The sequence below is a fragment of the Kogia breviceps genome, chromosome 5, assembly GCF_026419965.1.
Source record: "Kogia breviceps isolate mKogBre1 chromosome 5, mKogBre1 haplotype 1, whole genome shotgun sequence".
Classification (NCBI taxonomy): Eukaryota; Metazoa; Chordata; class Mammalia; order Artiodactyla; family Physeteridae; genus Kogia; species Kogia breviceps.
In genome coordinates, this window is record NC_081314.1 from 137,593,756 (window position 1) to 137,620,183 (window position 26,428).

General features: G+C 38.1%; 1 protein-coding gene across 20 annotated transcripts in view; it reads right to left on the reverse strand.

The window, feature by feature from the left end:
• SYNJ1 (synaptojanin 1) overlaps positions 1 to 26,428 on the reverse strand; it is an 88,353-nt gene that overhangs the window by 38,796 nt on the left and 23,129 nt on the right. For 7 of the 20 annotated variants that reach the window (XM_067035012.1, XM_067035019.1, XM_067035011.1 and 4 more), the window contains exons 4-13: positions 24,420 to 24,687; positions 21,169 to 21,394; positions 20,308 to 20,391; positions 14,183 to 14,244; positions 12,942 to 13,038; positions 11,617 to 11,786; positions 9,379 to 9,460; positions 6,800 to 6,952; positions 4,044 to 4,209; positions 1,739 to 1,762 (exon numbers count right to left, since the gene is read on the reverse strand). In XM_067035012.1, the coding sequence (XP_066891113.1) occupies positions 1,739 to 1,762; positions 4,044 to 4,209; positions 6,800 to 6,952; positions 9,379 to 9,460; positions 11,617 to 11,786; positions 12,942 to 13,038; positions 14,183 to 14,244; positions 20,308 to 20,391; positions 21,169 to 21,394; positions 24,420 to 24,687 (1,332 nt within the window). The remainder of the gene's footprint in view (positions 1 to 1,738; positions 1,763 to 4,043; positions 4,210 to 6,799; positions 6,953 to 9,378; positions 9,461 to 11,616; positions 11,787 to 12,941; positions 13,039 to 14,182; positions 14,245 to 20,307; positions 20,392 to 21,168; positions 21,395 to 24,419; positions 24,688 to 26,428) is intronic. The other 13 variants (XM_067035022.1, XM_067035016.1, XM_067035008.1 and 10 more) reach the window with 3 other exon arrangements.

A 26,428-nucleotide genomic window follows, 5' to 3' on the forward strand; every position in this document is an offset into this window, starting at 1 on the left:
ATAGTAAATGCTCAGTAAGTAATGGTTAAATGAATAAATGTTCAATACATTTTGAATCCGCAATCCTTCCGCCGCCTATTTTTTTTGACTTGCACCTATCCTTCTTCCTCCTAAACCATGCTTCATTTAGGTTAAGTCAAATCCTTGGCACTTAACAGAGCCTTAACAGGACTTCAATCTAAAGACAGAGTATATGCCCTTAACGGGCGGTTAACTGGCAAAGGGAAAGGGAAATCACAATGGTGCTCACCTTTCACCACAGGATCTTATTTTATTATGATATTCATTATTATTGTTGGATACCAAGGTACATACAGCAAGCAGTCTTGTGAGAGAACGAGTGAAAGAGGCAAATAACTTTTTCGGATTAGAGTGAAAATAGTTTGACCTGTGAATCCCATGAAAGGACTGCTGATTTAGATGACAAGCACGTCCCCACTGTTCCCAGGGGCAGACGTGCACATTTCTAGCCCTCTTGCTATTTGATTTGATTACTCATGTAGAGGTGTCCGGTGGTAATGAAAGCAAATCTGCTTATTTGTTCTGGCCTGTTGGTATGGTTAACTGAAAGCCTGCTGAACCTGGATAAAGAATAATTCTCTATTACTACAGATTATCACTGGTCTTTCTAATTGAAGTCATTGCCATTGTTACTGCTATGAAAACAGCTTCTACGATCCTTTCTACATCAAAACACAAGTTCTCTGATGATTTAACAGCTTAAAATATCCAGCAAGACAAATAATGAATTGTGTGAACAAAAACATGTTGCCACGTTGGGTGAGCTACTAAAGTCTGTTCACAAATGGAATTAAAAGTTTACAAAAAATTCCCAGTTTATTCTTAACTGGTTGGTACCTTAATGTGCAGAAAGAAATGAGTCTATGTTCAGATGTCCATCCCTAAATACCATACCGTTTCAGAAAATGGATTTCATGACGTAACTCAAAAATATATCCAAGGGCTGTCTTCCTCCATCCTTCTCAAAAAACTTGCCAATAGTTTCTCAAAACACTCAGAACAATAACTAAGTGAAACAAATCTTAAGGGATACCAAATCTTAAGTGAAAGTCTTTTTCAGCTAAATTTCTGGCAAGAGTTTAGCTTTTGCTCATTTCACCACAGATTCGAGTTTAAAGACAAGATCATAAACCTTGTCCAGAGAATGAAGGCGTGAGATTCCTAAGAATAGGAAAGGCAAGAAAAATAATGACCTTTAGGTCTTACACACTTAACTCTTCTAAGTTTGTTAGCAATCTTAATGCTTTCTAAAAGATTTCAGACCATATTTTAGCACACTAAATGCCTTTTAAGATATTATGTGTGAGAAGCACCGTTGAGTGGTCACAAATATCACAGTACTCGGGCATTAATCCGAAAGAGTCCCACCTGGGTTTTTTCCAGTAGCCTATAAAGAGTAAGATATAACACTAATAATGTTTGTTCAATGAAATATAAAAGTAAAATTAAAACTAGATGACCTGTATTTAATTGGAATTAAGCATCTGCTACAGGAATACAAAGAGCATTGCGTATTTCCTTCTAAATGAAATACTGAGTTTTCTCAAACTTAAAATTTTCTTCTCAGATTAAAACAAGGTATCAATTTATCATGTTAGATTCGGAGGGCAAAATAAAGTTTCCATTTATTTGCGACTTTATTTATATACAACATCAACTTTTTAAAAAAATAGAGAATAAGTTGCTTTTATTTACAGATTGATGTTCTATACTGTACCTGACTGTAATGTCTGTTCAGAAACTATGGATGCATCAAGAAGAAAACAAAGAATCATTAGTAAAACAGTAAGTTACAGCTGAAGTCTAGAATGTTATGACAAAACATTCTCAGACGGCCTCATTTTTTTCTTTTGATTTAGTTTGATGAGTTAATTTTTTTCTGATGGCTGCAGGACACCAAAGATAAAAATAAATGACAGTGACTGAGGCAAACCTTCTGCATCTAAGAAAAATCCTATGGGGACTCAGTGATGTCCTGAGTTTCACAATCAGAAGGTTCTAGGCCTGCTTCCCAGGCTACTCCCGTATGTAAGTCTATGTGTGTGCACGTGCGTATACTCGTGAGGGGGAATATGAACCTGAACACCTAAGAGGCTGGAGGACTTTGAAACACTGAAGTTACTGCCCTAACATACACCTTGCAGTATTCTTTCTGGGACTCACCAGTTGATAAGTACAATCAGTTCAGGTGTAACAAAACATATACATTCCAGCAAAATCGCCATGCTAGGCAAAATGGTGCAAATCCCCACAGGCACAGGCTTACGGCAAATATGGGGCTCGGGCACAACGTTCAAACACTTTGGCAAGGACGTGCCAAGCAAGATAGGAACCTAATATAAAAACGGTAGCAGAATTTTACGCATGTTAAATGGTTAAGGAATGTACGAATCTGTCTAAAATATGGCACTTCATTTTGACAAAGACCTGAGGTTAGCTCATAGAAATGGGCAGCAGGAGGCCTGTGCTTTAGGTAATTGTGAATCCTGGGAGAAGGGGGTCTCTGCAATTGGACGGTAAGTTGTAACACCAGTCATGGATGGATCTGGCTCACCATACGTCTGGTGAACAGAGGGAGAGAGATGTCTCAGGTGTATGCACATGTGTACGTGTGTTGTGTATATTTCTACCCAACTCAGTTCTGCTGGGCGCAGCTTTCTGCATTTCCCTAGCATTATCACCAGTGAAATCATGCATAAACTACTGCAGAATTGGCATTATTCTCAATATGTTCCCTGATATAGCATCCATGTTGGAACAAAATTCCCATTCTCAGAATAAGTGTTAGAGCAGAACTGACTGTACTTTTTTTAAGGGTATATTTTTCATATAGTAAAATGTGCAGGAAACCAAAAAAAACTGATGATCCAGTCTGGGAATTACTCAGGTCCCTCACTTCTCTTTCCTTCATGGCTTTCTTTCCGTTGTTGCTGATAAATGCCTCCATATCAAAGTAGGCACAGGTGGAAAGAGGTGATAAGACACAAATCAGTCAGCGTCTACTGCCGGAAGCCAGGAAGAAAGCCTGACGTTAAAAGCAGCAGCTCAGATCAGACTCTGGTTCTCAGAGCTTTTGTAGACTTCAGTCCCCAGCCTCCCCACAGACCCCTGAGGAGCGGACTGTCACTAAGTACCTTCAGCGCCACGCAGAATTCTGAGAGAATCTAAGATAACGTATTTGACCGAGTAATGACCCAAGAGTACATTATTGGATGAAGAACAATTTCTCCTACTTGAACAGGGAAAAACTGAAAGGTTTGGTTTGGGGGTGGGTAACAGAAGAAATGAAAATGTTCAGAGTGCTACAGTGTCAAAATAGAAAAAAATATGAAATTAAGGAAGTCTATTAAGTTCTACAATGTATATTGAGTTTTCCCACGATACTGCTTAATATACGCTCACTGATATGAGCTCAAATTCTTTTGATTTTAATGAAAGACACAGTGAAAGATAAACAGCCATTCTGAAAGCCATATATTTATGTCAAATATTAAAACTGGGAGTGATAGTGTCCAATAATAAGCATTTTAAAATTATTAATATGATGTAATGCTTATTCAAACAATAGCATTTAAAAGGTAGGACCAAGTTATAGAAACTTTTGGGGTGGTGATTAGCGAAATAACCAACAAAGGTATCGTTTTTTTCAATAAAGCAATGTTTTCTACATAACTATTGAATACTCTACTGAAAGTACTACTGAATATTTTATGAATTCCTGCCTTATATAAAGTTAGCAATACTTAAACCATTTCCCTCCTCAATCATAGTCTACAAAAGAAAACATGCATGGGCCTCGGTTTTAGCTTAATAATTCCACTAATGATACAGACATTTTAGGAGAGATAAACTTCCTTTGGAGAATGCAATTTTAGAAAATTACATGGATAGAAATTCCTTCCAAAACTATTTTAATCAACTCAATCTAAAAAGTATTTATGTAAATAAGTTTATATTTACCTCTTGGACTTTTAGAAGGAATATAAACAATATAAAGTAAAATATAAAGTAAGTACGCATACCACGCAAACTTCCAGTAGTTAAAAGGGCTCGAGCTTTGTCAGCTAAATCACTATTTAAAGTATTTCCCAGTAGCAAAACATCAATGGCCTCTTGCTTGGAGCTGTCAAAGAAGTTATTCTGAATTGTTCTACTAACAGAACGAGCACCATCTTTTAACTTTCCAGCCTGTTTGGGGAAAAAAGCATATGGACTTTCATTCTAAACTGTTTTTATTCAATAGGTATTTTGAAACTTTAAATAAGTTTTATATGACTTGACTGTAATAAAAAGGACCTAATTATTCTATTTTGAATATCAAACCATCACATTAAAATGCCTCAAGATGTCACCGTTTCTTTTCCTCTTTTGGATAACAGCTCTGCACAAAGAGACAGAAGAAGCTCAGTGCCACAACTGCATCCATCAATGATATCTAGAGCCTTAAAAGCTTAAAACTGTTTACTATAAAGGAAATAAACTGGAATGTACTTATTCAAGACAAGGAAATTACTTCTTACATAGTAACTTTTAGACCTGGGGATGGATGGGATAGGTGGGGAGAAGCAGGGGAGATAAAGGAGGATACACTGCACTTGCATGTTCTCAGGAAAACTTCAAAGAACTCTAACAGCAGAAAAATAAAATAGAAATTGCTCCCAATAACTTATATTAGTTAAAACTAAAACTGAATACGAGAACAAAGGTCTAGTTTGTAACATGTAAACTACAGTTTGTATATTTTAGGTCACTTTGCCTATGTAAATATAAGTAATAAAAATAAATATATGCCAATTCCTACAGTGAGAGAGCCGATTATAACTTCTAATGAACATATACTTTACTCAGGTGTGTTAGCTACCATAAAGATAATTTAATCTTACAGATTTTGATGATTTAAAAAAAAAAACAAACTCTTGCCGTTTAGAAAAAGAACTTTAGTTTGCAATATGTAATTTTTATTCCTTAAAGAAATAACAGGAATTTGAGGCTTAAACTGTTATTTCCTTCCATAAAACATATGCAAATGACATTATTTGAAAAGAGACTCACCATTCACATTATCAGGCAATTAATCAAAAGGAACCCAGAGAAAGGAAAAGAAAGAGCAGTTCAGATGTTAGATTTTAGTTCAATTCAGACTAGAATATTTAATACATAAAATTTCATATCTATTTTGTTAGATAAAAGACCAATGAAAATATATGTAACCTCTGTACATAGATAGTCAACTGCAGAAACAAAAAGGCAGAACATAAAAGAATATTTTAAGCAACAGTTGTAGAGAATCAGGTTTAAAAGCAAGAATTATGTTCTTTATTCAAAAGGAATACATGAAAGTTCAACAAGCTTGGGTTTTCAAAAATAGGGACCATTTAAGAAGTAAATATTTGTAAATGTCAATACAAATTATTTCTATGAGTTGAACAAAAGGAACTTTTGCAGGTAAGGCCAATGCCTCTGAACAGAGGCATGACACCTTATGAGACACAGAAGAGGAGGAAGATTTGGAAATTAAAAGACTTTGTGATGATGAACTTCAGCTGCTATACTGAAGTGGCTAAATAAGAAACTATAAAAGTGGTAAATGTCCCTGTTTCTATTTCTTGGATAATTTCAGAAATTGTTGGGATTGAGAATATTAATAAATTCAATGGAGGCCAGGAGCCACAGAAGGTCACTATTTAAGTTTATAAAATAATGAAAAATATCTCAAGTATGCACCCAAAGTCCCTCAGTAAGGGCCAAATACTAAAGGAGGAAGTAGTCTGTAGATCAAAGTAACGATGAGGGACAGACTTACAATCACGCCCATATTTCACACTTGCTTTGCACATTTTGATAGCCTCCTTTTCAAGGTAAGAAAAGAAAAAGCATAGAAACTTAAGCTCTAATAGCATTCAGTTCACAGTGGGTGTGGCATAAACTGCCCGTTGATTTATTGGCCCATCCAGCATTTATCACACATCCATCCAACAGAATGCACTGTGTCAAGTGCTGGGGAAACAAAGTCAAATGAGACCAGACTCTTTATTGGGAAGACTATGATGTGGGGGGGAGGGGAGGTTCTGTTTTGTTGCTTTACTTTTTTAAACTAAAAAAAAAATTTTGGGGGCCATGCCACACAGCAAGCATGTGGGATCTTAGTTCCCCAACCAGGGATCAAACCCATGCCCCCTGCACGAGAAGTGTGGAGTCTTAACCACTGGACCGCCAGGGAAGTCTCTGATTTTTTTTTTTTTTTTTTTTTAAAGAAAAACATATTTGGGGGAATTCCCTAGCAGTCCAGTGGTGAGCACTCCGTGATTCCACTGCAGGGGGCCTGGGTTCGATCCCTAGACCAGGAAACCAAGATCCTGCATGCCGTGCTGCACGGCCACATACACACACACACACATACACACACAAAAAAACCAAAGGTTTAAAAAAAAACATATTTTTAATCAAAATAATATGAAAAGTAAAACAGATATTATGCAGGTGAAAAATCATTTAAAAAAATGTGAGGAACACATATCTAAGCCTAGTGGATTATCACTAAACAACTGAATATGTCATATATACATGTCCCTCAAACCTAGGGAAATAACTATCCTTTCAATCATTAGTATCCACTATAGAAGGAAGTGTTAAAGAGGACACAAAAGCATGATAAAGCAGAATTCTAAAACAGATACCTTATAAAAAGCAAACTATTAATTTTAAAAAGAGTCCATTTAAAGCTTTACTAAAGAAGGAAAAAGGATCTTTTATAATGTTATGATAGATCTAGATATACCTTAGCCTTTCCTTCAAGAGCTCCAGTTCCTGCATAAATCTTACTGATTGAATCACCATTCACAGACCACATTGATCGAAAAACTTCTTGAAAGCGAGTCACCAGCTGAGGCTTTTCAGCTAAGCCGAGAGCTTCCAATTGTTTAGTTAGCATCTAAAATAGCAAAAGAGAAATTTTTATAAGTATGTTAATACATTCATTACAATAACTACCAGAATCAAACCAAAAATTTACAGTTACAGGACTTTGTGGGTCTGGATTCTGAAAACACAAGTTTACTATTTCCCACCATGTCAATTTCTAAAGTAAGTCTCACATCAATGAAACCTACAGGTAACTCAGTATTCCCTTGCAGTAATAAGAACTTCTTTCTCGTTAAATGATAGTAAGCTTATCAAAATGTCCCTATGGGGAACTCCCTGGCGGTCCAGTGGTTAGGACTCCCTGCTTTCACTGCCGAGGGCCCACGTTCAATCCCTGGTTGGGGAACCAAGTTCCCACAAGCTGCGCAGCCAAAAAAAAAGGAAAAAAATGTCCCTATAAATCAGACTAGTTTATCTTGTTCACCTAAAAGAACAATACACAACAGCATGCATTAGAGCAGAGAAATATATCAATATTTACCTAGTTTATTTAAATATATGTAGAAATAACTAAGTTTCTTTAATTTTTGGATTTGGTTCTACACATTTGGGTAATTAAGGTCAGGAGATTGTGAGAAAAGTAGAGCTGCTCTTGAATTGTTATCAAAATTTTAAAAGTAAGTCATATCTCTGAATAAAGTCACGACAGCTTCTAATGTATAAAATTCCTATCAGTAAAGCATATAAGGGAGAACTAGGGGGAACACAGCATGCAAGGAATGCAAGGATCTTTGGGCTCCCACAGTTCCTTCATCACAGTAGAAGTGTTTAGAAAAGTTATTGGTCTTTTCTTAGCCTTGAAGTCTGGCAAAGGCAAAGCAACGTATAATCCTTATCCAGTCTCTTTCTTTTATTTGGAATCTACTTGATGCCTTGCATTTTTTCTTAACTCCTTCCCATTTGTGTTTTCTTTTGTCTATAAGTGGACATTATCCATAATTATAGAGGGATCAAACATTAAAATAATATTAAAAACCCTATACGGGGTTTATCTGATTGCCTAGAGACCTACACCAGGGCTATTCTTTGCTGGCATGGAGTATTAACAAAAATCAGCCTCCGGCATCTCCTTTATCATTTATACCTCCTCCTTCAAGGAACTGGGGGGCAAAAGTGGTCTTCACTACAAGTAGCTTGGTTTTGCCTACATTAGCAGTATATTTTGTAACCAGTCAACCCAACTGCTATACTAGGGAGTATTCTCACACCTAACAACAAACAGTGGGTAGGTCAGCTAAGTCAGATTCTAACACTTGTTCTACTTTTAATGAAGATGTTCAAGTATTTCACTAAGCTTACTCTCAGAATCTAACTAAATGTTTTTAGCCACTTCAGAACAGAACTCAAAACAAACCTGAGCCGTGTGATAAACTCCATCCCTATGACCAAATTCCTGCTTTTACTTTTCTTATTTCTGTTGTATTTTCTAAGTAAACCTCAAGGACAGATTTCAAAAAAGGCAAAGCAGTAAAATTTACTTAGTTACATGAAAAATACATTTTTGTAGTAGACAGTTCTATACATTGTACTTTCTTTTTGAGACAGAAAGACCCTCAGTTGCAGAGTAACTAATTAACCAATATTTTGGCCAAATTTAAGATCATTTGTTAGAGGAAATAAGAACCTGTTACTTCCCATTCCTGTTTTTCAAAGTATTTGAGAACTATGCTAAGTCCTATGGAACTAAATGAAGACCCACAATAGCCTTATGAACCTAACTGCTGCGTAACAGGCAAGACTTAGTAATCTCAGCATTGCTACACAGTTTGTCAAAGAGTTGAAATTATGCCTAAATTAGACTGAATTTGATATATAAATAGTAAAGGAAAACACTTTTAAACAGAGACTTTGTTACAGAAGCTGGCTCTCATTCACTTTCCTTCTAACAATGACATTTTTATCGGATCCTGTTTTTTGTAGCTACTGATTTGAAAATGCCATGTAAATGGCACTGGATTAGACTCTGTCGAAAATATAATCCCATAGGGTTGTATATGTGAAAACAGATCCTCCCCCATTCCAAAAAGACTTTTAAAAGACAACACAGAGAATGAAGGCCAAATATATACATGTATTTCTGTTTTTTTTTCTTCACACACACTACGCATGTATTTCTTTTCTTTATCCAAAAGACAGGCGGAAGAGGCAATTACTGGAATAGTATAAATAGCAGGGTTATTTTTTTAAGGGAAAGTTAAGGAACAACAGAGGGAAACAGACGCTATCTAAAGAAAGTATTTAGAACAGATAGAGGAAATATTTAAATGAAAAGAGATGTTGCCCCCTCCCCCAAAGAAAAAGACTAGAAGAGAAGTAAAGAATGCCTTCAGCATAACTTCATTTTGTGAAAAGTAATTAATGAGAAACATAAATATTACAAAAGCACTGAAAAAGGCATTTGATTCAAGTTGCATAGACATATTTTATTCTTTTTACCTCTAAGCCAAGGAATGCCTGTACACTATTGGTTCTATCAAGACAATCCAAGCAGTTTGTTCGAACTGTACCACTTTGGCATCTGTAACAAATTCAGTGAAATTAAACAGATAGTTTAAAACAAAAATAACAAACCTAAAACAAACTGAGAAAAATTAAGCTGATTAAAGTGTAGCATCTACTTTCTCCCCCACCCCAACTTTCTAGTGTAACAGTTCTCAAACACACAAAAAAGAAGACAGAATTTTACAGTGAACATCCATATACCCACCATCCAGATTCCACAACTGTCAACATTCTCCCATACATTCTTTTAGATTTGCAAGATAGATTTTATTATCTCCATTCAATTTGTTGAAAACGCAAAAGACTTTAGAAAGTCACAAGGAATTACATTGAATTGTTTTCTTGTTACCTGACTTTTGGGAACATAGAGAAAGGGAAAAGTTCAGTACTCTATTCAGATGCCCCTAATTATTCGTAAAATCATTATCTTCAAGAGCTGTAGCATCAGCTTACATTTATTGAGTATTTTAGGCTTTCAAGTCCCTTCATACACATCATTGAACACCCTCAATAACCTATGAGGGAGAAAATGTCTATTATAGACCGTTATCTTCTTCACTAATCCATGAGCTCCTTTAAGGCAGGAAATGCGTCTTGTCTTTCTTGGACCTCTCCCTCCTAGCACAGCCTCTAGCTCCTAGTAGGCGTTCATTAACTATTAACGGAACCTGGGTCATTTGTAGCATAAGAAATAGAGACTCATAATAGCTAAGTGACTTATCCAGGCTCACAAGCTCAGAAGGGGAACAAACTAGAATTTGAACTCAAGTCACCTAATTGAAAGTCCTCTATACTCACTCCCTCCATGGCATTGTTCAGGGGGGATTTGTGACCACACCCTAATTGTAATGTGCCGTACATTCTTTATTACATATCTCTCTATTCAACCACATCCACTTATTTTTTTTTGTTTCCAAATAAATGATTTATGTAGATTATAATTAAACTGTGGGTAATTATTAGTCAAATCCATTTTACCTGCCTTCGCTAATCAAGGTCATTTTAAGACTTGCACGTCCTCCAAGCAGCAGGCAGCCTAAGCAATAAGATGTCTGTCCAAGTTATTTTCCAGGGACTTGGAGTCAGCTGTGTATAGCTGGAGATGAGCTGGTTAAGACTGGATAGGACCAAGCTGAACTGGTTAACACTGGTTAGGACCTCCAACCCTCCAACTGGGCATGTGTGAATGTTGTTGAGTCAGTGACCTTTTGATGTCAGAGGGCAAAAATCTCCACCCTCAGACCATGCTAAGCACCTCCATTTTTGAATGTGCAGAGGCCTTCACAGAACGATGACAATTACCACTTATTTTTAATTAGGCCAGTAGTTAGGAGCTAAACACACATGCAGATTTATAACCCCATAGTTCTGTATCAGAGCAGACAATAACCAATGTCTTCTTTTTTTTTTTTTTTTTTTGCATTTAATAATCCTTACTGGGGACTTCCCTGGAGGCGCAGTGGCTGCGCCTGCCAATGCAGGGGACACGGGTTCGAGCCCTGGTCCAGGAGGCTCCCACATGCCACGGAGCAGCTAAGCCTGTGCGCCACAACGACTGAGCCTGTGCTCTAGAGCCCGCGAGCCACAACTACTGAGCCCGCTTGCACAACCACTGAAGCTCGCGTGCCTAGAGCCCGTGCTCTACAACAAGAGAAACCACCGCAGTGAGAAGCCCGCGCACCACAACGAACAGGAGCCTCTGCTCGCCACAACTAGAGACAGCCCGCGTGCAGCAACGAAGACCCAACGCTGCCAAATAATAATAATAATGATAATAATAATAATCCTTACTGAGGCCAAGAAATATCAAGACATTAATTTTAAGAGAGAAATGGAATAGCCTCAGAGATAGCAGCATGAGATCTGGAGCCAGATAAATCAAGCTCTACCGTTTCCTAGTTATGTGACCTGGGGCAGATGATAGCTTTATGCCTCCGCTTCCTCAAATGTGAATGGAGATAATAATAGAACTGATCTCTACGATTGTTATTATACTTGTAAAGACTCAGTGTACTGCTTGACCCATGGTATGTGCCCAGTAATGTAAGCTATTACTAGAAAGAAAGGAAAACAAGCTTAAAATCAAGTATAATAAAGGAAGGTATTTTATTTAATTAAATAAAATTAAGGCAAAGTCCCAATTTAAAGAAAAGAGAAACAGAGCAGTCAAACCTTTGAACTTCACTTCCATTGAAATAAAAAAATCCATAATCCAGAAACTTCTGGACTTGAGGTTTAAGAACACTATGTAATTTTTCTGCCTTTCCTCCTTTAACCATTTGATGATAGTCAAAATTCACCATCTGGATATCAGTTGCATGTTCAGAAGCTTTCAAATGACTCTGAAAATAAAAGGCAAATATTCATTTAAATGTTAACTAAATATGATCTTATCGATATACTGTTATAAATGGAACTTTACATTTTAAATGAAAATCTCAGCAGGTCCTTGAAATCTTACTAATCTCACAAAGCTTGCAAGCATAGCCACTGGCAGTAAAATGGAAAACTACCTGCTGATATCTTATGGCATCTTTTTCCTAAAACCTCATATACTATCCCGGAGAGATTGGGTATGACATGATTAATATCAGGGAACTTAAATAACATTCCCATCTGGTTTAGAAAATGAAAAATGATTTCCAGCCACCAGCGTTTCATTTTTTACCATAAAAATATAATGACTGTTTATATCTATTACAGAATCTCAAAATAAAATAGCTTATTTTTTAAGACAAAGCCCATCAAAAATTGAAAAATTCATTTTTTTATACCTTCATTCAATATATACAAACGTTTCAAAAGTTTACCGTAAAAAGTCATTCTCTATAAAGTGTAAGTTGTTTATTAACAATATTAAAACAAAAGAGCCAAATAATTAATTTTGGACTTCATTAACTTAAACTTTAGAAAATGTTTTCTCACCATTTTGTTTAAGTTTATAATCTTATGTAACACTATAATTTATATCAATTCAGACTCAATAAACATTTATGAAAAATATTTTTCCTTAGAAGTCAGACATTTCTTTAGGTTCTTATTTAATGAAAATTCTCAAATTTTCTCTCATCAGTACAAGAAGTCTTGCGTGTATACAGATGCATTATTCAACACTTCACAGGTTTAAAACAGTGACTATGGTTTCTAGGAAATAAGCAAGGCGATGAAGAGATGAAGGAGGAAACTGCCTGGCATCTCTAGGCCAGTGACAGACGAGCATGTTTTAGGGGGAGGGTATCCTTGTGCTTCTCTACAACATAAATAAGCAGATTAGAAAACAGGGTCAATTGCCTTGAAAGCTTTCCATAATCCCAATTTCAGCAAGATTACCCTAAACTGTTGCCTAATTGCCCCAAAGCATGAATGGTTCCAACAAGTACCCAATCTTTTTCTAGGAAGTAATTTACTTCCTGGGAGAATTTGATTATTATATTATTTAAAAATACCATTCTAGGTGTCCATGGGCCAGAACAGAAGAAAAAAATGATCATACTTACCTGGAAAGCCTTACTTAGCATATGTTCCCCTTCCTTAGATCCAAGCAAATTTACTATTATTTGTTTACCATATAAATTCTTAAGTGTTCTAAAATGCCTATTAAAGAAAGAAAGGAAATAAACATATGTCAAATGACAATCCAAAATCTTTTTTCAATAAACAGGAACCCATTATTAAACAGGACCCACGCAGCAGTATTTTATTCTTTCTTTTTTTTTTTCCGCCTGTGCCTTGTGGCATGTGAGATCTTAGTTCCCCAACCAGGGATCGAATCCAAGCCCCCTGCAGTGGAAGCACGGAGTCTTAACCACTGGACCACCAGGGAAGCCCCTAAACTCATAGAATTGGTAAAATTGGATACAAATCCATTCCACATGGTCTCAAAACTCTGAATTTATAAAAACTCAGTTAATGCAATTTCCTCTCTGACTTCAACTCCCACCTATGCTAGAGCTGCTGGAATCATCCAGATCCCTCTCCACCCTGAGGCTGAAGCTATGGAAAACACGAGCCACCCAGCTTGGTTGGGAAAGCAGCAAGGGCAGAGGGCGTAGGGCTGCACCTCACACGTGAGAATATCACACACTCCGTGAGTATTCAGAGAGACCTCCTTAATAGCTCTAGCCTTAAGAAAAAGAGACCCCAAATATAAGCCTTTATTTGCTCCAGCTTCTAACCATTCCAGAAGCTAGAGAGCAATGCTGTCCAAAGGAAATGTAATATGAGCCACAGATAGAATTTAAAATTTTCTAGAAGGCATATTAAAAAAGTAAAAATCAAAAGAGGAAATTAATTTACATACATTTTATTTAACCCAATACAGCTAAAATATCATTTCTACATGTAACTGATATATAAAACAAATATCAATAAAGTATTTTGCATTTTTTTTGCACTAAGTCTCAAACCCAGTATATATTATATACCTACAGCACATCTCAATCTGGACTAGTCAATTTCAAATGCTCAAGGCTCACACGCGGCTAGTAGCTACCGTACTGGACAGCGCACCGGTGAGAGGTAGTTTTAAGGCCCAGACAACAAGACCCACACACCTAGCGCTACCACCCCTAGAATTCATAACAGTAAGTGTCACTGTCCTCCAGTTAAATTAGGAGTCAAGAAGAAATTTTCCTTAGAGCCAAAAAAGCTGAAATGAATCAGTAAATACAATTACAACTAGTCTCACTGCTTAGCAATATCAAAACCTACAGCACTATGTAAAAATAATCAGCCTTACCTGTCAAAAGCAGGTGCATTGGCTTCAAACCCCCTTGACATACGAACACGATGAGATCCCACCTAAGATAAGAAAAATATGTTTAACCATACCAAAAGCCAACATGTAGACAAAAGAAATATTGTTTACAGTATGTAACAATGCATTTGCTATAGTGAGCTGAGTGATTCCCATTCATGATATTCTTTAAAAAACAAGTTCTAGGAGGTTCTCATCCCTTTTACTTTTTAAAACACAACCTCACAAAAAACTAGAAGTTAGACCATTATGAAATACTTGTAAACTAACAAGAATTTTTATTTATGTAAGATATTTTTGAGAGGGCTTTCACATACATTACCTTGTTTTAAGCTCAAACTACGTGCCCTTTATACGTCAACCGATATTGTCATTTGGGCAATAAAAAACCAAATACAGCCAAGTGAATAAACTTGTCCTCTCAGGGCAACAGCATTCATTTCAAAAAAGATTCACGGGCTTCCCTGGTGGCGCAGTGGTTGAGAGTCCACCTGCCGATGCAGGGGACAGGGCTTCGTGCCCCGGTCTGGGAAGATCCCACATGCCGCGGAGCGGCTAGGCCCGTGCCACAACAGTGAGAGGCCCACGTACCGCAAAAAAAAAAAAAAAAAAAAAAAAAAAGATTCGCATGACAATTCAGGCCTCCTGACCAAAATTCCTACTCTTCCGGGCTGCCTGGCGACAAGTGCAATGTCTACATAGTCTTTTTTTCTCTGTTATGCTGAATACTCTATTCACTCCTCCCTCACCCAAAGATCCTACAAATTAAAAATATTGTTCCTAGAAAAACAGACTTTCCAAGTCAATCTCTCAGGCACACAACTATAGTAACAGCACATTTTGCAGAATCAGAAAATCTGGGTTAAGAGAATTAAACAAGATGGAAAATAACTACCGATTGTGTTCTGTTAACAGTTTTTCTTTTCTCCTATAGGAAAGCGACAGAGAGATGAGGCAGAATTGAGAAAGGTATTACAACAGATGCCAAGAAGATATACAGCAGTGAGACCAGATTCTTTCCCTGAATTTCACTTTTAAACATTTCCCTGAGACTTTACGATCAAAGTTCCCCAGAATTCGTTCTTGCTAATCTGTGAACAAAGTGACTTTAAAGACGGCGTGGGAGGAGGGCTGCCAAATCCGTCATGCAGTTGGACAAATAAAACTAGAAAATAAGGACTAATATGCCCATCCAAGTTCAAAACTGAATTAACAGTATTATCATTCACTCAGCATTACCCCTCCCGATCTGATGAGACAACTGAACGGCTGTCCTGAGAAATCAGTGGATTCTCTCTTTAGTGCTTTCTATTCTTAGTAAGAAATTGATTAGCCAAATGTCACATCTATATTCCCTTTCCTTTTCTAGCGCTTAATAGACTGTATAGAATCTTAAATTTTGCAAGATGTGTGCTCCAGGACTTGAAGCATTTTAGACGGCAGAAAACTTTCTCTTTGGAGTCCTCACAGGTAATTGCCTGCAACTCTATAATATAAAGTTCAAGACTTAGCATTTTGTCTATTCATTAACATTTATCTGCACAGTACTCTCAACTGTTAAGAAGGTGAAAAAAATACAGGTTTTCGCATGTTTTTTAGGTAGTGGCTGTAGTTGTTCCCTACTGTCTGCTCCCCAACACATACACACAATTAGCTACACATCATAACTCTCACGGCAAATCTGTTGGTTAGACTAGACCAGGTTTTACTACTCAGTGTTAAAAAAAATTCTGTAATAAAAAAGTTATGTCAATGGTGATAAAAGTTTTAAGGCTTTACATAACCATAAATTTACCCAATTTTTAAAAAAAAGTTACATCAGAGACATTTTTAGAAAACCATTTCATTGGGTGGCATGGAACATCACCTTCTGACAATAGTATTGCTTCGCGTTCACATATTTCTGAAACTTCAATTCAACCAAAACTTCAATGTGCCACACCACGCCAGGCATAAATCTCATGATGCTTACCACCTGTTAAGACTAATACAGGCTATAATATAATGTAATGATTTAGTATCAGAGGAACACTACAAATTATAAATGCTAAATACCTTCAAAAAAAGGAAATCGTAAGTAAAATGAGTGAGTTGCCAGCACGTGGAATATCACTCTTACCTGGGCAGCACCTCATGACAACTCTTACGATGCCTCAAACTAATTGCTACTGATATTCACCTTTTCCATAAGAGGCCTGTCTCCCCAAACAGATTGCAAGCTCTCTCTGAAGCATGACTACGGTCTTTGAATTTCTCATAGGATACAAGACTAGATACACCCAATGTGTACAGAATAACACACGTTTAGAAGAAGGCGAGGATCTCATGAAGAGGTCAGTGTGGAGGAGTGACTGGAACCCGTTCCATGAGATCTGAGTCAGCTCCTGCAGGACAGCAAGCCTTCGTCTGGGGAGCAGAGGGTTCTGGCTGGAAATGGCCAAGCACGAAGCCAGAGACGTGGAGGAAGCCAGAACATGAAGGAACGGGTGCCTAGACCGGATGTGTAATAGATCCAAAGCGGTAAGAATGACCAGAAAGCAGGGAGGAGACCACTTAGAAAACTGTGAGAATCTTCCAGGCAAGAAGGAATTATGAAGACCTTAACTGAGATGACAGGAGCGGGAATGAAACGAAAGAGAAAGTCCCAGGACCCAGGAGAAAGCTGGGGCTAAGCGTCACAGGGCTGCCTTGCTGGCTCAGGACTAGCCGCTGGAGCAGGCAGGGCTGGAGACGCCGCAAGGGCAGCAGGGAAGGATCCAGCGCAGCACAAGTTCTCTCATTTGAGTGGTTAAATTAGCCACTCAAATTAAAATGCAGACTCCTGGTCCCATTCCAAAAGATTCTATTTTTGAATCTTTTCAAAAAGATTCAAGTTGAATCTTTCAAAAAGATTCAAGTGAAGTTGAGGCCATGAATCTGCATTTTAAAATCACTTCCCAAGATTCCTTTAAAATATTTTAAGAACCCGCGAGGAATTATTCATGGAGGAAAAGAGGTAGGACAAGGGACAACTGCCTGAGGATTCTCTGTCCGTGACTTTTGTGAAGTGTGACACCTCACTAGGCAACACTAACTTCAAGGATCCCCAATAATAAATTCCAGTCCCGAGAACACACAGGACACCTGACGACCATTTACAGACACCCTAAGTCAAAAGTCCTTATTTGTCTTCTATGAGAAAATGAACTTGGGGTCTTGATATTTTTATTTTTTTAAATCAATATCTATTCTTTTCATTCCTCTATTACCTACTCTTTTAGAATGGTGGGGAAATGATAAAAGATACTCATGAAATGAATCCATCCCTGTTCAAAGAAAGGCTGGCTTTAGAAACTACTAAGCTAAATAACTGGGGACTACTGACCCAATCCTCAACCCAACCTGAGACAACAGGTCAGCTCAGTGATGATTGGGCAGAGTTGCTGGACTGCCTTGATGTCTCAAAAATTACTATCTCTATCAAGAAAGGCATGGCCTTGCAACCATCAGTTGTCTGTGCCCTTCTGATCCCATACCTTGGTGCGTTCAGTTCCCTACCCCCTCTCGTCGATTGTAGCTGCACTTTGAGGACCCGCCGCGGCTGGCGGCAGTTAACCTGTTGGAAATATCTCAGAGTTGACAAAAACAAAAGAGGAAAAGACCCCTCTTCATTGATATTGTTATACTTAGCAGGAACAAGAGATCTCAGATTGCTATAAATGAAGGTATATTTGAACTTCCAAATCTCACAGTTCAAGCTACAAGAGCACAGACACTTCTGCTGCAAGCAATTTATCAAAGTTGGTCTCATATCAGATCTTCAACAGTGAATGAAGCTTTGATGAATGAAGTTTTCCAAACTATAGGTAAGAACACAGTCTTCTTCGCGAGTGTGTGGAAAACTCTTACTAGAGGGGATTAATATTTTATCATTCAAATTCCTGTGTATAGCATGATCAACTTAAATTGTAGTGTATTTCTATGAAAGCAGATTTTTATAGCTCCTGTGTAAAATCCAAGATATGAGTTAAGCCATTCAATTTTGTTCTCTGCTACCAACTTGTGGATGCAAGAGATTATTTTTCACCAGCTCCTTGTACAATTCATCCTTTGGCCTTACTTGGATAACTTTTGAGGGGATCAGTCTGTATGTTTGAAATGATAACCAAGTCAAGTCTAAATACAATATGTTTGATTATGCTGCTAGAGTGGAATAAAATTCTTAATTATAGTACTTTAGCAATTCATAAGCAAGTTAATTTTTTTAGTGTGGAAAACATTAGTCTTACACCCTGAATGAATGAATTAACTGTGGAAAATGAAAAATCTGCTTTGATGCCAATATATTATCTTTATCTTATCACTCACTTTGTAGATAAACAAGAAAAATTGCAGAAGGCTTGCTTCTTTTAGTTGTTTCAGTTCAAAATAATGTTACTTTTGTCAGTGACACAAAAAGGATATATTTTTAAGTGCAATCATGCTTAAAATGATAACGTTATTTTTATCTAATACCTCATTTGTTTATTAAAATAAAGCTGGTTTTGTTGTTAAAAAAAAAAAAAAAAAAAAGAAAGGCATGATTTTAAAATCTGTAGTTTTCAGCCCATAAGCAAATGACATTATCCAGCCAGACCACCTGTGTGGACAGGCCACAGAACACAGAAGGAAGTCGGAAGGAAGTCCCACCCAAGGAGGATCCCTCAGTGTAACTACTCAGCATCCAACCTTACTGAAAAACCAAACACTGTAATTCTGAACTTCTTAATAACACAGAAAGCAGTAAAACCGAGGGCTTATAAATAGGCTATTACAATCTCTTATACTAGCCTGTCTCTAAAGCAAAAGCATTTACCTTGCATCAAAGCAGGGTTTCAGAAATTTCTTAAAGCAAATATTCCAAACACCCTCCTCTGGTCACAAAAAGTTAGGAGAAGTGGGGTAGGGTGGGTATTCTTTCCCAAGAGAGACTTGGGGAGCAATGTAACTATTTAAGTTACGCCTATATGCCAAAGATAAAACCCACAGGAGTTAAACTGGTCTTAACGAGAACGCAGGAATTTTAGCAAAGCAGTACAAGTATTAATCCTTGTTAATTCTTAGCCTGTCTTGAATAAACTGCCCTGTTGAAAAGGTTCAAGTGGTCTGCAATTTTTCTTCACAATAACCATCCTAGAATAAGAGAGATCCAACTGTGAACTAAACGGAGGCAAGATTTTTTTTTTTTTCTGTCCATTTTCTCAATACTGTAGACTGAGGCACAAAATATACTACACATTATATACCAGAAGCCTAAAATGAATATAATTTAACACTTTCAGAACTAAACATGTTTGAATAAAAATAAAATGCAAAATCACACTCCTATGGGCAATCCAGTATTATGATCTTAGGTGAAAAAAATCTTACATTTTAAAGGTTAGACATTTAATCAATAAAGGAAAGTTTAGGAAAAAAAGATCAGAAAGCAAAACAGAGAACATATTCAAGATGACAAGTCACTACCAATTACAAAGTAAAATGTCAGTAGCAGATACATTCTTATTAACAACAATAGCTAACCCTTACCTAGTGCTGATGGTGTGTGCCAGTTACTCTTCTAAGCACTTTCCATTTCATCCTCCTAAGAACCCTAAGACCTAAGAAGGAGGAACTACTACTATTATTCCCATGTTACACATAAGAAACCTGAGACACAAAGGGGTTAAATCACTTGCCCCAGATCACAAAACTAGTAGTGGTGAGTAAGGGTTCAAATTGAGAAGTCTGGTTTCAGAAGCTTTGTTTTAACTACTACATTTTTCTACCTACAGAGACTAAATTGTTACACACTAAGATACTGAGATAGTAAGCACAGAAACACTTTGAAAATCAATGTGCCATGAAAACATCAAAATTTTCATATTAAATATGGGAGCTGAATTTGTATGGATATTTAAAAGAACATTAAAGCAAAAAATATCTGGAACAATTCCAGGACCTCTGTACTTGGATCCTCATTTATGGATCTAGCTAATATTATTAGACTGAGTAACAGAAATATCCAATGAACTGATAAACTATCCTGAAACTTTAGAAAATATGGAAAGTTCTCAAGAGAAAAGAAACCTGAATGTAAAAACACATACCTGCAACCCTGGTTGCTCCCAGAACAATGGGACAGACCCCCGGATTTGTATGAAGGAAGAAACACAGTCATCTAAGTACACAACCTACAGAGAAAAATAATGGGTACAATATCTCCACAGACGGAAGCTGTTACCTCTACATCAAAAGACAAATTTCCTAACTTCTAGTGCATGCTGGTTATATCTTATGACCAATCTCTCATATACAAATGATCCTAACAAAATTTCCAAAATAGGCCACTAAGTAAGTTGGATTCTTTTTTCAACTAGTGATAGTTCTTCTATATACATTAACCAAGAAAATAGTGACTATAGAAGAGTAAGAATTACAATTTTTAAAAAGGAATTCCTTCTGAATTTCAATATTTTATACATGTACCTTCAGAGTTCTTTTTTTTTTCTTTAGCTTTTCCTATTTTTCAGAAACTAATCTGAAGATCTGAAATGGACTGGGGGCATGGCCTGAATTTACAATTACATAGTTTCATAGTCAAAAATATTGTAACTTTTCATTTTAATGGTACTATATACCTAGCTTTAAGAGTTGGGTTTGACTTAATTTCATCAAAACACACTTTTCTTAAGCTGTCTAGCTCTATAATTGAGGATTTTAAATTCAATACTAAAACATATGACACTGGCAATGCCATGCTGATTAGCAAAAAGTTTTGTTACTTACTTGAAGAGCCATGGCTAAATAAGTTTGTTTGGGGAATCCTCTCTTAAGGCTAATAAGTAGCCAAGAACAACCATAAAATGACATTACAGATGTCGAAATGAGTTCTGAATCAATAAAAATCTGTTATTCTATTATCCTCTGTGCCCCTCCCCTAATACATGAATTAAGCAATATAAACATACCTGTTCTGTTTCTACAAAATTGGCGACGTGACCGTCATCATTTGTTCCCCGGACATTGAACCTGGTCCCAGCTCGTTCACAGCTTAGCCTGGAAACGAGGCAAGCCTTTGCCTGTTTATGAGCAGCATAAATTGTTCTGACTTCTACTCCCCCACACATGAGGCGTAATAACCAGTCATCGCAATTCACACCATAGTGCTTGAGATGCAAGTGCAAAGACTGATTCCTAACAAAAAAATGAAGTAACTGCATTAGCGTAATGAGCACTGGACAACACACAGCGTACGTTTCAAAATGGCGCTCCTAGAACATGCATATTAAAAGGCACCAAAAATAAATCAATTCATTTGCATTTACTATGGCAGGGATTGGAAGGTAGGGCTATAAAATGAGATCTTTGGACATGTGATCTATGGTCCATAGAAAAGAAGCATACATTCTATGTTTTTAGAATCTGGGTCCCATTTCTGTTATGTCTCTATTCATAATGTATTTTATCACTTGTTCCAAAAAAGGGTTTCATACACACATCCCCACCCTACTTCAGAAGGCTCTACTTAAGGCTTGACTTTTATAAGGCTCCATTTTAATTAATTTAAGTTTAAATAGCCAGATGGGCTAGTGGTTACCGTATTAATTCATGTCTAGAGTTTTTCCACTGCTCCAAATACTTTTACAGTCTAGATAATGGATGGGGCCTGGTTGCCAAACTTTTTGGGGCAAAGAGTTTTGTTCAAATGAACACGCAGAAGCCTGGTGATCAGGAAACATAAAAGCAGAGTTGCTCTGGCTAAAGCAGGGATGAGGGGCTGGGGTCCTGCCCTGCCGGCCATCTTCTCATCCTGCTGACCGCCTCAGGGACTCTGTCCGAACCTTATTCCTCCAACAGCAAACACGTGAAGCTCCTCACCAACCTACCACCGAAGCAAATACACTGTTGTGAAGAAAAACTTTCTATCTGGTACTTTCAGATAAAAAAGTGGCTTACAAAAGTGAAGTTTCTAGAACCCTGAAGATTGGTTCTCTGAGTTTTAAAACTACCAATCTAAGCGGAAATCTTTCTGAAGTGCTTTGCACTATCTTGTTGTCTTAAGAGGTATAAAAACAATGTCACGGCATTTTCTTGACGCCTTAGGGCCATTAATACCAAGAATACACAGCAACGGCGGGCTGGAGCAGTTGTCCCCAACCCCCTCCTCCTCAGGCGACAGCTGTAGGAGAGGGAAAACAGGTGGTGGCCACATGCAGTCCTGGAAAACCCGCTACGACCCCAGCCCTTCTCACCCTCTCAGGAAAGCATACTGGAATGGCGATGAGTAGTTTACTCCTGCGCTAACATCAGATCCGATGACCATCATTAATTTCAAAATAGGACTTAGGCTTCCACGCTTTACTATTATCTACACTGATCTGAGGCAAAGCTCAAACTGTGCCCCAGTCTGTCCAGACACCACAGCTGAGGCCCCTGTCCTAGCACAGGTCCCCCATTTAAATAGAAGCGGGATCCGTACATTTGTTCAGGTAGAGTTTCTCCCTCTGCTGTCAGCTTTCACTTCTCTTCGCAGTCAATGCCTTTGCTGTTTTGATTCTGTTCAAGTTTACACCTGACTCTCGACTGGCAGCAGCCTCAGATCTCCAGTGGAGTAAAGCTACCTGGGTTTTTGTGACAGGAAGTTGCTACTCTCTGGCTACAAAACTTACTTGGCTGTTTCCTGGAAAATACTCCTACTAATAAGCTGCAAGGGTAGTACAATGAGTTCTAAGAGCTTTCATTTTTCTATGCAAAGTGAAGCTCCAGAATCCAATCCTCAGCAAAACTGCAGAAACTGTAAAATGAGCAAAACTCACCTTTGGCATTTCGGCGGCCCCTTCGCTCGGCCTGTCTCCTGCTGGATAAACCCTTCGATCTGTTATCTAAATTTGCCCCAACTCTCGCCATAATCGAATGAAAAGATACATGAATTATTCCCACTGATTAAACTTAGTGATGTTCTGGACTGCTGACCATTTAGCCAATGCATCTGCACCTGCCTGGACTTCTAATTACGGCAGGAAAATTCTTCTCTCTCAATCAAAGAAATTTTGGGTAAGAATGAGCAGGGGGGAAAAAGGTAAGGATAGCTGCCCTAAGTGCAGCTGCAACACCGTTACCTTTTGCAGAATCTTCAATGTCTCTCGCATCAGAAAAGTGTAAGGCCGACACAAGCAGACAGGACTCCGTCCACTCATCTGCCCCACTGACCTCCCCACCGTACCCCACCCCCTGACTACAGTGCTCCAGAGCCCTTTTCCACTCTGCCCTCTCTGCTCCCCCATGCCCCTCCTCTGGCCAAGACACTTCCATGCGAGCTACAAGGTGACCAGGCTGTTGCTCTGAAGTTAGCTTCCTGTCCTAATGCTGTTGACTTTAAGCCCCCTGACACCCAGGGCCTTCTCCAGGACCATAAAGGCAGATAGTCAAAGTGGGAGGGAAAGTACACAGGAGGAAACGCCTTGAACTACTGAGGGAGACCGAGAGCAGAGAGTCCCGGACTTTGGCCTTATAACATAAGTAAACAAATGAAATAAAATTTGTCCATTGTGTTAAGGAGAAAAGTCAACATCGATGCTGACTGTGGACAAGAGAACAGCTATACTAGAAATCTGGTCTGCTCCAGTAAAGTGATGCTAATTACAGCCATGTGGGCCCTGCTCCCATTAGTACTAACTCACAATACAGCACACTTACACGTAATCGTGAGATACGGCACAGCTACATATTTTATTATGGTAAGTCTTATTAAGTCTTATTTTATGACAGTAGTAAACTTTATCCCAGCGTACTGCTTCCTTGTAGTCGGCTGCTCTTGAATCAAGATCATCTACTTACAACCTTAAAATTAAAAATAATAAGGGAATGCGGGCTTAGAAAGGCAATGCTGCCAGAGACAAGACCTCAAAACTAGGAACAGTGGATGTGAGTAACACAACTGTATTACAATTAATTCGTTCCTAATTTTAAAATAAATATTTTAAATATATGTCTGAAATGGAAGGTCAGTCTAGATCAGGGAGAGTAAATGGGTTTCACATCACATGACGACTTTAAAAAAATGACGGTGGATGCCTGAGGATCTGCTGAGGATCCTGTAGCAGGAAAGAGCGGTGTGCTCAATGGCCAATGCCCACTGCTGCTATCTCTGGAAATAACTGTTCAACCTTCTATGCTGCACAGCACGGGATTACAAAGGGAAAATGTAATATGAACTCACCAGAAAAATCTATTATCGGTTGTATGTTCTTGCATGCTACGATGGGCATTAAGACTCAGATCCAAACTGACTCCAGATGCGGACCATGCGAAATAGAAGTTTCCTGAATTCAACACTTTTCGCACTTCTGAAACGCGATCCTCATCTGAAGAATCGATTCGTAGTGATATAAATTCAGTGGAAGTAACTCGGAAAACTTCAGATTCTTGAATTTTTCCAACAGACATACATCCAGTGACGAGGACCAGATAATGTAACATAATATCACCTGCAAAAACCAAAGACTTTAATTGGATGAAAAGTCCCAATGTTTTTCAAGCTATTCAAAGTTGCTTCTGCCTTCCTTCTCGTGTCTCCATGTTTGAAAATCCGGCCTTGTGGTTATTTTAAGTTTATCATAGACATGTTTAAGTTCACAACTAGATTTTGGCAAAAGTTAGGGGAAAAAATCCTTGTTTAAATACATTCAGTATAATGAAGTATTTAAACATTAACAGAATAATCTCACATTGATGAAACTGTTCCTCTACTTAATTGAAGTGTATACAAGATTTATCAAATTTTTAAAAATATATGCGTTATCTTCCCTACCTTTCCTTTAAGATTATTAGGAAGTTCAGACAAGACAATGAATGTGAGAGTTCTGTGTAAAAAGTAAGGTTGAAAAAATGGCACATAAATGTGAGCTGCTGCTGCTGCTATGTGGACAAAAAGTCCTTGGAAACAATTTATACAACAATTTGGCTTATAAAAAACTCATAGGGATTTTGTTCATCTAGTTTTGACAAAAATTCTGTGCAGTGGATGTGAAGGTGGAATTCAGCAGTGGTGTACTTTGTTTGTTTGTTTGTTTGTTTTAATTCATTAATTAATCTTATTTTTGGCTGTGGTGGGTCTTCGTTGCTGCGTGTGGACGTTCTCTAGTTGCGGCGAGCGGGGGCTTCTCGTTGCAGTGGCTTCTCTTGTTGCGGAGCACGGGCTCTAGGCATGTGGGCTTCAGCAGCTGCGGCTCGCAGGCTCCAGAGCGCAGGCTCAGTAGTTGTGGCGCACAGGATTAGTTGCTCCGCGGCACCTGGGATCTTCCCGGACCAGGGCTCGAACCCGTGTCCCCTGCATTGGCGGGCGGATTCTTAACCACCAGCTGCGGTGTACTTTGAATGTGGGCTTTAACGTAGGCAGAAGCACTCTGCACCTTGGCTCCTCCACTACTTATTATCCAGACCAACTTCACTGTGTTAACATAACCAACCTGAGATACCCACCCTTAGAAAATAAGATTAAAACAAATCTCACTGGACTGTGAGGATGACCCAAGACAGTATTAGTTAAGCGCTAGGCACAGTACTGTACATGTGATAGATTCATAACATATGGCAAATCTCCATTTGATAGACCAGGGCTCCTCAAAGCATGCCCCATGAACCAGTTCACAGTTACCAGTTCATGGTGAGAAAAGGTGCTTCTCCCAGAACAGAAAACGACATCACTAAGTTCACCATGTGGTTTCGCTGACTTTTTTTTTTCTCCATAGTAAGATTTTATCAATGAAGGAAGCCATGTGTTGATTTGCACGATGGTGCTGGCTTCTTTTCTCATCCAGACCAATAACAAAACAGTTTATGTACCTGGGCCACGCTCCGAGTCGCACCGTCATACAATCATAAAGGTTACTCTGCAGCCCATGGTGACACTAAGCAGCAGACACAGGCTCGACTGAGACCTTCTGAATACAAAGCAGATGTCCTTCCCACTATAAACCAGGGAAATCAGTGTGTGCTTCCCGCTAAGACATCTTTTCCTAAACACACTGTGAAACAAAGAAAAAGGGCAATGCCCTGATTTTCTCTTTTGACAGCTAATACCAGTCTCTTAAAGTGGTCAAATAGGACGCTGTCTCTGGAACTTAAAATCACAAGAGCATGAGCATGTAGCATGCCTTTTCGGGCAACAAGCATTATCTCCAGATGAGCTTAATTAAGGTTTAAAAGCTGTTACCACACTTATAGCTC